General features: G+C 38.3%; 1 protein-coding gene across 1 annotated transcript; it reads left to right on the top strand.

Annotated features, from left to right (window-relative positions):
- Nucleotides 1-1,142: 1,142 nt before the first annotated feature.
- On the top strand, nt 1,143-13,060 carry LOC131220687 (disease resistance protein At4g27190-like). Its single transcript, XM_058215463.1, has 3 exons — nt 1,143-1,784; nt 4,775-4,897; nt 11,037-13,060. Exons 1-3 carry the CDS (start codon nt 1,477-1,479, stop codon nt 12,883-12,885), a joined length of 2,280 nt encoding a protein of 759 aa, XP_058071446.1. The 5' UTR covers nt 1,143-1,476; the 3' UTR covers nt 12,886-13,060.
- Nucleotides 13,061-14,197: the final 1,137 nt, after the last annotated feature.

Genomic DNA, 14,197 nt, shown 5'->3' with positions numbered 1-14,197 from the left:
ATTTCTCTTTCCCAAATACATTGAGTGCATTACATACATACCATCCATTGATTTTTAGAGATAATTCTAAAGCATAAGACTAAAAATGAGGTACATTCAAAGCTCAAGTGGATCACACCACATAAAGCAAACACAGCCAATGTGAGGCTTATTTCACATCTAACCTAACCATAAGATTATAAGGTCACACCTAATGGATAAAGGTAAAACACAAATATCATATTGTTGAGCCTTATGCAACCCTGAAAAGTTTTAGGCATAGCGTCAATTACTCCTATTTCTTGTACTGTAGTCTACTTTGGCTTTTGACCTGCCTGGTTTCTAGGATTATATCATAAAATGGATGAATGTTTTGGATTTAAGAAATACGTCGTTGTAAGGCCTACATAAATTTCACTAGTGAAAAAAATTTCGTTGCTTAAAGAGAATAAAACTCTAAGAGTTACATGTGATATATCCATGGCCTCATGAGTCTGTATTAGATTCATATCATCCATATATTTTTACACAACCTTTTCAGGGAATTACACCAAAAAAAAAAAAAGAGCCAAATCCAAAGCTCAGGTGAGCCATACTATAGGAAAGGAAATCGTGAGAAATAGAGGCCTTCCATTGAAAACTTATGAAGGCCAGATAAGGCTTTGTTCAAATTAATATTTATGTTTTACCTTCATCCAGGTTGGTGTCACTTTATGAAAAGGTTATATAGCTAATAAACTTGAAAGTTGACCCTAGTAGGGTTTTAATGGTAGTCGTTCGATCAATGCTGCTTTCTATAGTGTGGTTCACTTGAGCTTTGGATGTGCCTTTTGGGTTCATCTTCTAGAATGATCTGCAAAAGTTTTTGGGCGGTGGGGATCTAACACAAAAATCGTGGTGGTGCCTCAGAGATGTTCCACACAAGTTGGGTTGTATAGTACTTGATCTGTTATGGGAAGAGAAAATCCGAGTGATTTGTTACCTGTTATCAATGCGAAGTGACAGCGCTGAATTTTCTCGTGCCTTCAACACATACGATACGCGCTCCTAACGAAACGTGATGAAATTTCCAAGATACTTGGCGCATCCAAACGCACCCTTAACATATCACGATTTGAAAATTTCTTAATATTTTATATTTCTGTTTTGGGTTTACTCTTCTTTAAATTTCTTTTTTCCCGTTCTACAAATCAATGTTTTGAAGAACTCATTTCTCAAGAATTGTTTTCCCTTTCCATTTCCCACCCTATCTTCTCTCTCATCACCGGCGGCAGCCGCAGACTCCAAACAGAAATTAAATCGCCGCCTCCACCGTCATACAGGGAGATCACGGAATATCATCTTTCCTTTGGCCGCTGATCTAATCCATCACCACCACCCGCAGCACCGCTATCTGCCATTTATTCCAGCAGGCCTTCCACCGTTCCTCACTGCACTAGATCCTGATCATCAGATCTGATCATTTCATCTCTGTTGCTGCACTTTCGGATTTAAGAAATGGAGAAAGCCAGAGATTGGGAGCATAAACTGCTGGTCAACGAGGTAATTGAAGGATTAGAGTCTGCAAAGGAACTTCCGATCCATCTCGACATGTCTTCTCCTGCAGGATTGTTAGTTAAAAAGATCCAATCTTCCTTAACTAATGCTCTTTCCATCCTGAAATCGAGCGGCCAAGAGGTAGAGCTGCCGCTGACAGGTCCGAAAGCCAGCTCAAGCTCCACCCTTTCCATCAATAAAAGCCTACAAAGCGAGGATTCTAATCAGGCCTCCAACGATATGGGTAATCTTGTACACTGCCAGAAAAGGTACGCTGAAATGTATTAAAATAGATATTTACATGTGGCTGCCTGTCTTTTTGTATATGGACTAAAAACATCCCACATTTAAACTATTTCCCAAATCCAACAATAATTTCTAGCTCAAAATGATCAAAATGTTTGAACTTGACTTTCAATTCTACTGTTTCTTGTCGTATAGCCCACTTAGGCTTAGGATCTTCCTCAATTTTGCGCCCATGCCCTAAAATCATCCAGCGAAACAGATGGATGACATGGATTTCTCAAAAACCTCGTGTGGCCTACGAATTTTTCAACGTTAAGTGTCCAATCCTCACTGTTTCTAGCTCGTTTGGCCCACTTAACCTTTTGATCAGACTCTGATTTTTTAGTCCATGATCTAAAAATAAGAGGAAAAACGATATAGATTTGTTACAAACATCACGCTGGTTCCACCTATGGTCGGGCATGCATGGACCTTTGGCCATTTCCCCTAAGTTATATATCCACTGACCCTCTGTCTACGGTATTAACTGGTTACTTGACTTGCCGACCTAACTCCTACTATTCATGGGACCCACCTTCATGTTTCTGAGAAATCCACCCTGTCTATCTGTTTGATATTAGATGATTTTTGGCAATGGGCCAAAAAACGACGCTGATGCAAAGCTCAAAGTGGGCCGAGATGACCCCAATTAGTTTCAACCGTGGACGCTCAATCCCACTGCTACCGTAGCCTACTTGGAGCTTCAGATCTTACTTATTTTTTGTCTTATACTCTAAAATGTTCTGATGAAAAAGATGGACGGAGTGGATTTCTCAAAAACATTCTGCCGCCCACTAATGTTTTAACGTCAGCCGTTCAATGGCCATTGTTTCCCATTCGTTTGGCCCACTTAAGCTTTGGATCGGCTTCGTTTTCATTTACATGGCTAAAATGAGACGTAAAAACGGAGTGGATTTTTATAAACATCATTAGGGCCCACCCACATTCGTACAACCCTCGCCTTCTCAGCTTAAATACCGCCGACCGTCCGTCTCCCAGAGTTGATAGATGTTGGTTGACTTGCCAATCAAGTACGACTGTCCTTGGGGCTTATCTTGATGTTTGTGAGAAATCCACCACGTTCATCTGTTTTTTCAAATAATTTTAGAGCATGGTTTAAAAAATAAGGCAGATCTAAAGCTCAAAATAGGCCTGAGACGGTCCCAAGTTTTTTCAACAGTTGGAGTTCAATCCCACTCTTCCCTATCGTATGGTCAACTTGAGCTTCAGATCGGCCTCATTTTCGGCCTCATGCCTTAGAATGAGGTGGCAAAACAGATGAATAATGTGTATTTAGGTATACATCAAGGTGGGCCCACGAATGTTTGAACGGCCAGAGTTCAATTCCCCTTGTTTCCTGTTCTTTTGGACCAATTGAGCTTCCCATTGGCCTTATTTTTGGGCCATGCCCTAAAGTGAGATGGCAAAATCGATGGACGGTGTGGATTTATCACAAAATTTATGTTGGATACAAATGTTTCAACGGTGAGCGTTGAATCCCCGTTGTTTCCTTATCCTGCGGCCCACTTGAGCTTTGCACCAATCCTATTTTCACGTGGGTGGTACACGGCTTGGACAAGTAACGTTGGATGGTGTTTGGCTCGTACCCGTCTCCGGATCCAATATATGGTGTAAAATAAATACTAAAATACAACAGCAATATGAAGTTGGCCATTTGGCGGCAAACGGTAATAAATGTGGTCCTAGGCTAAAATTCGCTATACAAAAAGTTTTCAAATGAAGCTTCTTTCAAAATTTTGTAGAACTTTTAAATTAGAGAATTTTAGAAGGAATACTACATCAATATGTGATTAACATTCCTATACTTTTTTCCAATAGGTTTTTAAAAAGTTATTTCATTAATCAATAGAATTATCTTTTCACTGCCTTCCAATGTACTTCTTCAACAGTGGGTTAGACAAGCATGTGAGTAAATGGGTTGGTTGCTTAAGTTGGTCCCATTGATATTTATGTAAAATCCACCAATATCATCAGGCGCATCACCTCATGCACCCCCATCCATGATTTAAGTAGACCACATGATTGGAACCAATGTAAATTCCATATTAATTATGTAGATCTCGTAAATTCCCTTAATATGACAGGGCATGGTTTGTGGACGACTGAAAATGAGTTCATCTCATTGTGCGTTAACCACAAGTATTTATATAGAGATCATCTGCTTTGCTAAGTGCACACCCATGTCCAATAAATCTCATGTACGCACCACATGTGCTAGATATCCAAAATCCATCCATCAGGTTTTTCTGACCTTGTACATGTTTTCCCAATAAAAAAAGGCCTCAATATTGGAAATAGGTGGATGGGGTGGAAACCTTCATCCAAGTTTTTGTATATAAATTTTTTCTTTTTACAAGCTGTGGCCCACCTGAACAGTGAATCAACTTGATGGAGTGTCAATACAGTGGTGTTGTTCTAGCAGATGGATTGGATCTTGGACCTATCATACCATGCTGGCACATATGTACATGAGTTTCTTAGAAAGCTCTTTTCTCCGTGGCTGCGACCTCCTCCTTTGTTGGATAGGGACTTTGAATTTGATTCTTTTGAAAGGTCATGCCTCTTGTTCGCAGCCGGGTTTTGATGAATCTCTCCCAGCTCCTTTCTATTTTGAGGAGCAAGTTGTCTCACATGATACCAAGTGATCTGTGCACTAGCAGCATTTTCTATAATACTGGCATCTTCTGTAAAGAAAGTTGTCTTTGAGGACTCTGTCTTGTATTTAGGGACTATATTCATTCTTTAGTCAATCGAGTTCTTGCATCATCAACTTCTTGGGTTAGGGATTATATTTCTTTTTGGCAAGGATAAAAAATAATCTTGACAATCAACAACCATGATCTCTAAGACAATAAATAACGATTAACTAAAATGAGATGAACTTATTTTTAGGTGTCTACTAAATAGGCCCTTGTAGTTTCCTCATATCTAATTTGCGGAGTCTTTGTTGTAGACGGAAGCCATCAATGGAGACAAAACAAATGCGTGTTGTTTGCTCAGAGACAGACCCACCAGATGATGGCTATATCTGGAGAAAACATGGGCAGAAAGAGATCACTGGAAGTAGATTTCCAAGGTGAGAAATTCCTTGGATATATAGTCTGTGTTTGGATGCACAAGTGAGTTTATTTGTGAACATTCAGCTTACTTAGATGAAATATCACAAATTATTGATGTTTCTTAGCACCCATAATGAGGAAGAGGCTCTCAAATTATGTCTATGGATGTTTCAACTCCAACTTGAAAGTAACGTAAATGTGAGTTGAAGCCCTATCCCTTGGTGCATGCAGATTGTGAAGAAATTATGATTTGGTTGTTTCCACTTTATAAACTAATATTTGCAATTAAATTCAGAAGTGCATCCAAAAGTGCCCTTTATCCATAGACTATTGAAATTATTACACATTCTAAAATTACATGCTTGAGAACTGAAAATCACAAAGCTTTGCTTCTTATAAAATTGGATATTGTTTCTTTTCTTTTGTACCAAGCCAAGATGTCTCAATTTTTAGTAAAGGATTCCAAAACTGTTTATGCTTATAGATTGTACCCACACTGTTTCATGTGGTATGATCCACTTGAGCTTTGGATATGATTCAATTTTGGGATCATGTCCTAAAATGATATATAAAAACGGATGGATGGTGTGGACAATACACGTATACATAAATGCACATTGTTTTCTTGTGGGTTGGTCCACTTGAGCTTATGATTCAATTTTAGATCATGTCCTAAAATGATATGTAAAAACAAATGAATGGCGTGGATAATACATATACAAGACGGCAGGCCCACAAATTTTACTCGGTACACTAAGGCGGGATTTGAATTAGTTGGTGACCTCAACACCCACCACGTAGTTGGTGTCAAAGCTCCGTGGGCTCCACCATGATATATATGTGTTTTATCCGGCCATCCATCAAAATTTTCAGCTCATTTTATGGTATGAGATAAAAAAAAATAAGGAAGATCCGAATCTCCGGTAGATCACGAGACTGGATCCAAACTTGTTAGGAGACAGAAGTTTCGGATCAATACTATTTTCCTGTGGTGGGCCCACCTCAATGTATGTGATGCATATCCATGCTTCCCATCCATTTTTCCAGCTCATATGCCAAAAAATAAAGTAGGTCCAAATATCAGGTGGGCCATACCACATGATAGTGTCAATATCAACTTGATCAAAAACTTTTGTGACCCACACAAAAGTATCGCATGGTCAATCACCTTTATCAATACTCATGTGACACTATCAGCGGTTTGGATGGTGAATAAACATTATGGTAGACCCTAGGAAAATTGTAATGGTAGTCATTTAATGATCACTATTTCCTGACCCTCATTTGAACCTAGCTTGGTTCGGTTCGGCTCAACTTGGCTTAGATATTTCGATCAAACCAAACCAAACTCAAGCTTATATAATCTGGACCAAATCAAGCTCAACAGTAGAGATAGGCTCGAAGCTTAACTCATGTAAAGCTCGAATAGGAGGCGTCACATAAACAAGGCCAAACCAAACTTGGGTCAAATTCAACTCGGCAGCTTTAAGTTCACCGATGCAATAACCTTCAAAATATTAAATGCATGTGACATGCATCCAACCTTTTTGAAGGTTGGCCCTGCATGAGGTTCGCCTAGTGCATTGTTCAGTTCTATCTACACATCATATAAAACAACATCTAGACATTGGTAGTGAAACACAATAGTCGTTGGATGTTGCTTAGTTTTACAAAAGGTAATGATCATCCTAGTTTTTTAAAAGGTAATGATCATGATGGGTCAACTTATCACATGAGTTGGATGTTGCATATACATGAAAGTTGAAAGTTATTTCTACTTGGACGTTGACCTCTATTCCAACTAGTTGGACCTTAAACCTTCTCATTTTTTTTCCGAACAATCTTATAAACACTCTTTCTTGATTTTTATGTGAGATATATACCGACCATTAGATGTGTCATCTCATTTTATGCCTAGAAACAAAAATCAGGCTAACTCGTGATTCAAGTGGGCGACAACAATAGAAATGGTTGGGAGAGAGTGTCCACCCTTGATTTTTATAAGGGCCTCCATGATTATTAGATTAAATCCACTCCATCCATTAGATGCCACACTTAAAACACAGTGTTGGAGCCCTCCCCCCATCCAAAAAAAAAAACATGCTGATTAGTGATTTAGGTGCACCAAACTAAGGGAAATAGTTTGGAGGATAAGCTTTGACTTGTACACTTTTTCTGATTGTGTGGTTCCCTTAATTATAAACGAGTTTGATTTTTGGGTCCTGAGCCTAACATTGAGTGGTGCACATGGTGGTCAGGGTGGACTGCATATAAACACCATGGAGAGTTCCACCCAGCTGAGGACTCATTTTCGTTCTCTCCCTCTGCATTTGCTTATGTATTTCTATGTTGGTTAGACTAGACAACCAGTTACGATTGGACTTGAGAGTATAGGAACTAGTTCTCACTAGAACTCGTGAGCACTTTTTGATCTGTGGCATGAGCACAAAATCTTAACGGTCCACTAAATGAATCACCTCATGAAACCCCTAAAGTCCAAAAGTTATCTTGATCTAGAAATCTGGTGGCCCATAGCAAAGTGAGAGGAAAATCCCTCCCTTGAATTTTCCTCTCACTTTGCAATGGCCCATTAGATTTTTAGATCAGGAAAAGTTTTGGCCGTAGAGTTTCATGAGGTGACTCATCTAGTGAACCGTTCGGATTTCGTATACACATCATGTGAGATAAGTTCTCTGAAAGTGCTTACAAGTTCTCATGAGAACTGGTTCCGAGGTGAGCATTACTCTTGATCCACACACACACACACACACACACACACACAAAAAGAGAAAGAGAGGAATGCTCACCTGCGCACCTTCTTACGTGAGCACTTATGTACGACACCCCTTGAAACCTCACAAGCTCAACTTTCAGCTCGATATAAAACTCTAGTGGGTCGTGGCAAAAGGTTCTCATTACTCCTTCTATCTATGATCATATCACAAACTCGTTGGTTCATAGTGTATCCCGTTCGAAGGATGTTGTTCCATTGTAGATCTATCTCTTCCTTTAGCATGTACCGCAACTTTTTCATTATCAATGTGGTGGCATTGCGATTTACCATTATTGAGTTGTAGCCTGCGATTCATCACCAATGTCAAACCACGAACATAATAACTGCAAGCTTTCATTGTCGATCTCATATTTCTCATTATTACAAACATATATTTGTCCTAACACCTTCAGCAAATGGTCGATCATTGTCTACAATCCTTGCATGGCTTATAGATTCTCCCATTGAAAACTTCAAACGCCGTCATTGTCAAAGAATTATTCTCTGAAGCACTGTCTATGAGATTGTTACTCGCACCATCATTAGATGCCATCAAATCGAGAAAAAACCGCACTTGGATAACAACTGATCTATGAATGAGCATAAAAAGTGAAGAGGACGATCACCATCTTCCTCAACTGATTAAAAGCTTGAATACACAAGAAATAATAAGAGAGAAAATCTGAACATTTTATTGAATAATATCTAATGTGTATGATTTCTCCATTGCACCATTAATAAATAAAAATCTAATTGAAAATTTTTAACACTAATTGGAATTTACCTAAAATAATAAAACTCATCTAAAGTCTAATTTGCCAAAAAAAAAAAAAGGTCTAAAAAAGTCTTTATTGGATGAGTCCTAACATGATTACAAGTAATTTCATTTTTTTTTAAAGATGAAAATCTAAAACTCTAAAAACAAAGAAATATGGTAAAAAATTAGAATTACGAAAAATGAATTTTCTCTAAAATTTTGTGTTTAAATTATAAGCTTGTGTTTTCTCATGAAATGGACAGACGTGATTACAAAGTGGGTCGATTGACCCTAGATGGCTTGTTATAATAAAAGTTCATATGTCGTGCGTCCTGTAACAATACTCAGATCAAAAGTTATGGCCGATTTATAATACACACTTCAAATGATAATTTCTCCATGTCTAAAATAAATTTATTCAATGCATATGTACCTGGGGCTAGTTATACACCATACCCTAGGTAGGATTGAGCCTAGATCTAATAGACTACATCTTCTTCTAATCAAGCTTCTTTCAGTCCAATTGTGCCAATAATAAGTTTGCATACTTCTCTTCACCAGTATCCTAGGCCTAGGACTCAATTCCTTGTGTTAGATCCACACGAGGTACACTTACCAAAAACACGGCAATTTTGGTTAATACTCTATAATATGCCTGAAAAGTCACTATTAGCCCAATGGAGTTACTTAATATTTACTTTTTGGTCTCCTTTTCACATGGGACGTTACCCATGGCTTTCTCGTGTTGAAAGTGGCCATTTAGTTAGCTAGTAATAATTATAGCATGCAGCTAATTATGTTATTGCCAGAAATACAAGTATCTGCTTGTAAATGCAATGGGCATATCATAGTGATTTTTTTTGGGAGGGAATGGATGATTTATAATTATATTAACAAGAAAGGTTTGATTATTATCCATCACGCTAAAAAATTACTTTGATAAGATGATCTTTCTCCATGTGGTTTCCACCTTTGATTGCTCATTCCTCTCAAACATGACTTTGATCTAACGATCCTATAGCCATAAGACCAAAGTCACCAGGACCAAAGTCTTAAAAAAATGATTTTTTTTTTATTTTTTTTATTTTTTCTGAGTGTGGAACCATTCTCAAGCTTAACCATGAAAAGCCTATGATTTCCCAACTGTGTGAATTGTGGAATTTTAAGTTTTTCCTTAATCATGTTCATTATTTATGCCTCCTGAATCAGCGTCCCATGACATGGAGTGTGTGTACTGACATGGGTGTGTACTAACAAGCTAACCCAAAAAAAAAAAAAAAATCAGCGTCCCATGACATCAATTTTCTAAAACTCGGAACAATGCTAATCCCACAGACACACGCTTGTGCACATGTACATGGAGACTTCTAACAATCCTATATTCATGGGGATGGCTTAAAAATGTCCCTAAATCCTTTAAATACGATGTGGAGGACAAGATATGGGGTCGTGTAATGCTACGACAAGGCTATGATGATGATGATGTATTTATAAAAGAATCTTCCCTTATATGTTAGTGGATGCCAAACAGGCCATATGTTACTTCCATTAATCAAGGCATAGCTTGTAGTCCATTGTGATGAATTGAACAAATATCAAAACTAAAAAAAAAAAAAAACAACAACAATGTTACATACCAGTTTTTACCTTCCTCCTCCTGATTGTAGCTTATTGTTATATTTTTTAGATAAAAATAAATTTCAAAAATAAAAGTTATTTTTTAAAAGTAAATAAATATATTAATTATTTAAACTTTTCATAAATAGTGTGTATAACCGTTGGTAAGAGAAGGGGTTTTTGCTTATGCAACCAAGGTTCAAATCTCCTCAAGGACGGTGCGCGCACACGTGGCGCAGGCTGTAGGGCTTCTTGGGCGCTTTATTAGGCGCACTTAGCACTTCGCATTATCGCAAGGAGCAAAAAGATAATCTTTTTGGCACATGGTTCAAACTTTTTTAGCTATGATACAATTGGAATTGAACGAGGGTTTATCCTAATGATTTTATAACCTTTGTTGATTAAGAATAATTGTGACATGATTGTACATGTGGCACCTATGCCATGTGTCACTGATGTGGATTCAGTTTTTTCTGTTGGATAACTGCTCTTGTCTGAATGGGTACAGAAATAACTGTCATATGACATAGAGTCATGTCCTTTCATGAAAAGACAATTATTTGCTGTGAATAGGTATGGATTTCTTGAAGAGGCTCTTTAGCACCTCTTCATGAAGAAATCCATAACCTTTCAGTTGATATAAATCCTGGATACTATAATCCAGAAATATAGACTCTTAATTCTTAACATTATATCATCTTCTGTGCAATTACTCTCGATCTAATCTCTTACTGAGTTTTTTCTGAACGTCTTAAGGCATATCGGGGTCAAAACTAGAAATCTGTTCTACACTTAAATGCGCAAATTTTCATGTTGAAAATTGTATTGAGAGTTCATTGTATCCTGAAGACAATTTGCAGATTTCCTTTGTTTGCATTTATTGGAATTTCCAGAAAAAATGGCAGCAAATCTATCTTGAGAAATCGACTATTCAAGTTGAGCCTAGATCTGATCGTTTTCTTCTATCATCCGTTGTGTATTGGTTTTCTAATACTTATTACACATGCAGGAGCTACTACCGAAGTAGTGATCGGTACGAAGGAGGATGCACTGCCTTGAAGACAGTCCTGATCAGGTCCCATGACGACCCCTCGATGCTTGATATCACATACCAAGGAAAGCACACTTGTGAACAAGCAACCCGTCTAATGTCACTAGTGCCATTGGTAAAAGAACAGGAGCAGCAGCAGCAGCAGCAGACACTCCTGCACTTCCCAATGGAACCCAAAGTATCTACTGACGTGCAAATTCCAAGCACGGAATTATCGTTATCTTGCTTCCCTTTAGCATCGCTTGGCCCTTCGAATCCCAATAACCCAATTGATTTTCCTTGTGAGCTTGATGAGCGCATTGGGATCATGGATGAAGTAAATGAGGACGCATTCACATCCATAGTTGATTTTCTGGTCCCTGAATCCTCTGTGATATTCTCAAAAAAAAGCTCTCCATCACATGATATACCGCATGTGCTCTTTGAGCGCGCACACAGGATTTCAGTTCTTGATCTATCTCATACAAAGATTGAGTTCCTACCAGAGTCAATTTCTGAATTGAAGAACGTACAGAAACTATTATTTCATCACTGTGAGAGACTAAAGATTGTCCCTTATCTAGCAAAGCTCAAAGAATTAAGAGTGTTGGACCTCTCATATACCATTATCAAAGAATTGCCACTAGGGATAGATGAGTTGGTTAACCTAAAACACCTTGATCTCTCTTACACAAGGAATTTGGAAATATATCCAGTTGGGGTGCTACACAAGCTCCCTCTACTTGAAGACCTCTTGATGTTCCAGAGCAGATGTAGTTGGCCATTGTCAGATGTGTTGGGAGGAGCGGACATCAAAGAGATCGTAAGTGCGACACACTTGGCTAATCTTGCCATAAGCTTTGTAGATTTGCCGAGTTTCATTGGATACATGAGATCCGGTCATTGGCGAACTCTGAAAAGCTTCCGTTTTGATATAGGGTGGGTGTTGAATTGTCTACCCCTGGCCTCTTTTAGTCGGAAATACAGTGTACAAATCCTAGGCTGTGACCTTGTTGACGAAATGGACTCCGTAATGCTCCCTGATAATACTCTCGAGCTGATCATTAAGAACTGTCACGGTATCGGCTGCTTGTCGGAGATGCAATGCATAACGCATTTGAGGAACTTGAAAGAATGTAGCGTGGTGGATTGTGATGGGATGGAATGCATTTTGATGGTGGAGAAGAACACATTGCCTACTATGGAGGAGTTGATACTTTATAACCTTCCCAATTTAAGGACCCTCTACAGAGGTGTCCCACAGTTTGGCACCCTTCCAAGTCTTAAAACCATGACGGTCGAACATTGTCATAATCTCAAGAATTTATTTTCCTTTGGGTTGTTCCAACACCTCCAAAATCTTGAATATGTTAGACTTTGGATGTGTGATAAGGTTGAGGAGATCATAGCAGAAGATGAAGTGATGGCCGATAGGGACACCATCACACTCCCAAGGTTAAAAGAACTGCGGATGGGATTTTTACCTGAATTAAGAAGCGTTTCTAAGAGGGTACTGGTGTGTAATTCTCTAGTCAGTATTGTAGTAGAAAACTGTCCGAAACTGAAGAAGCTTCCTCACTTTATTGGTGTCCTCCCTTCTTTTGAAAAAATCAGAGGGAGTAGGAAGTGGTGGGATGCATTGGAATGGGATGATCTCAATATTAGGACTCCTCTCCAAACTTTTTTTATTGAGCAATCTGATCTTGAATCTGAATCTGAATTTGGATCTGAATCAGAAGAAGATGATCACGATGAGGATGATGATGGTGGTGGTTTCCATGATGATGATGAAAGAGGAGACAGCAAAAGAAGGAAAGTACAACTGTAAGAGTATAACAGTAACAAGCCAAGTGCATTCTTGATTGTTCTACCTATTCAATGGCACATTCCATGTGTAATTAAAATGCCTCTGTAACATTATTACTTAGGTGTTGAATCAGCACAACTTAGGTTGATTTTCCCAACCGTGTGACTGCACCAAGCATTCATGGCCAAACATGGCTTTTAGCTGCTTCAATAGCTTGTTAGTTTTGAGTTTGTGCTGCGCAGTGTGTTTGTATAGGTAGAACTGTCTATCATTTGCCTTTTTATATTATATTTCAGCACTGCTAATAATCAATATTGTTGGGACTCGCAAAAGTACATAGAGCAAAATCAAGTAAAGTAAACAAATCCAAACAAAGAACAATTCAAATTTTATGAGAAAAAATCCTTATAGGAAAAAATCACGGCACAAAGCGATGAGTAATGCACCATGAAAGAATTATTACAGGAAATAGATGATCTTATTAATTCGAACAATCTCTCAAATCTCATTTAAATCCCTAATTATGTCCTTGAAAATAACTTGGAAAGCCGTATTTCTTTCATAATCCTAATCACACCTAACACACACACACACACACACACACACACACACACACACTACCAGAGGAATAGGAAATAAATCGTGCACTTATGCAATTTAGTGCATGCCTTTAATGAGACCTTTGATGGCATCGACATGATAGAAGACCTCTCGATGACATCAAAACCTCATTCAATACTATCAAGTAATATATCCAAAACTATTCAGTAATCAACTAGAATTTTTTCAGATTTTCTCAATGGGATCAACCATTTATTGACGGCATCAACATCTGCTTGATAGGATTGACTGGTCTATCAATGACATCAACGGACCTTATTACGGACAAATTTAATACATCAATAACAAATAAAAAATATGTTATTTCCATTCCAAGATTGACTTTTCTTGCTTTGTGCTTTGGATGATTCTTCTTCTACCTTGCATTTGGGTGCACCAAAAAATCATAATATTTTATATCTTGACAACTGCTCGGTATCATTGTTTGGCTTAGCCCTCAATATGATATTTGGTGCAACCATACGCGCCTTAAACAACTGCTCGGCAGCATTGTTAAGCTCGGCCTGGCCCCATCAGTTGGTTTCTTTTCCATGTCATTCGTGTCTGTACATGGTCAGAAGGAATTTCAAGACATGGGCTGCGGACTATGGCCTGTGATCAATGGTGGTGCTCATCCATTGAATGCATGGTATGCATTTATGGAATCTAAACCATCAGATAGTGGGCCCTATTGTGCATGGAGAAGGATAACCCAATCGACTAGGCAGATTTT

Source organism: Magnolia sinica, chromosome 12, assembly GCF_029962835.1.
Source record: "Magnolia sinica isolate HGM2019 chromosome 12, MsV1, whole genome shotgun sequence".
In the NCBI taxonomy this organism is placed as follows: Eukaryota; Viridiplantae; Streptophyta; class Magnoliopsida; order Magnoliales; family Magnoliaceae; genus Magnolia; species Magnolia sinica.
This window is presented reverse-complemented; position numbering and strand designations above follow the sequence as displayed.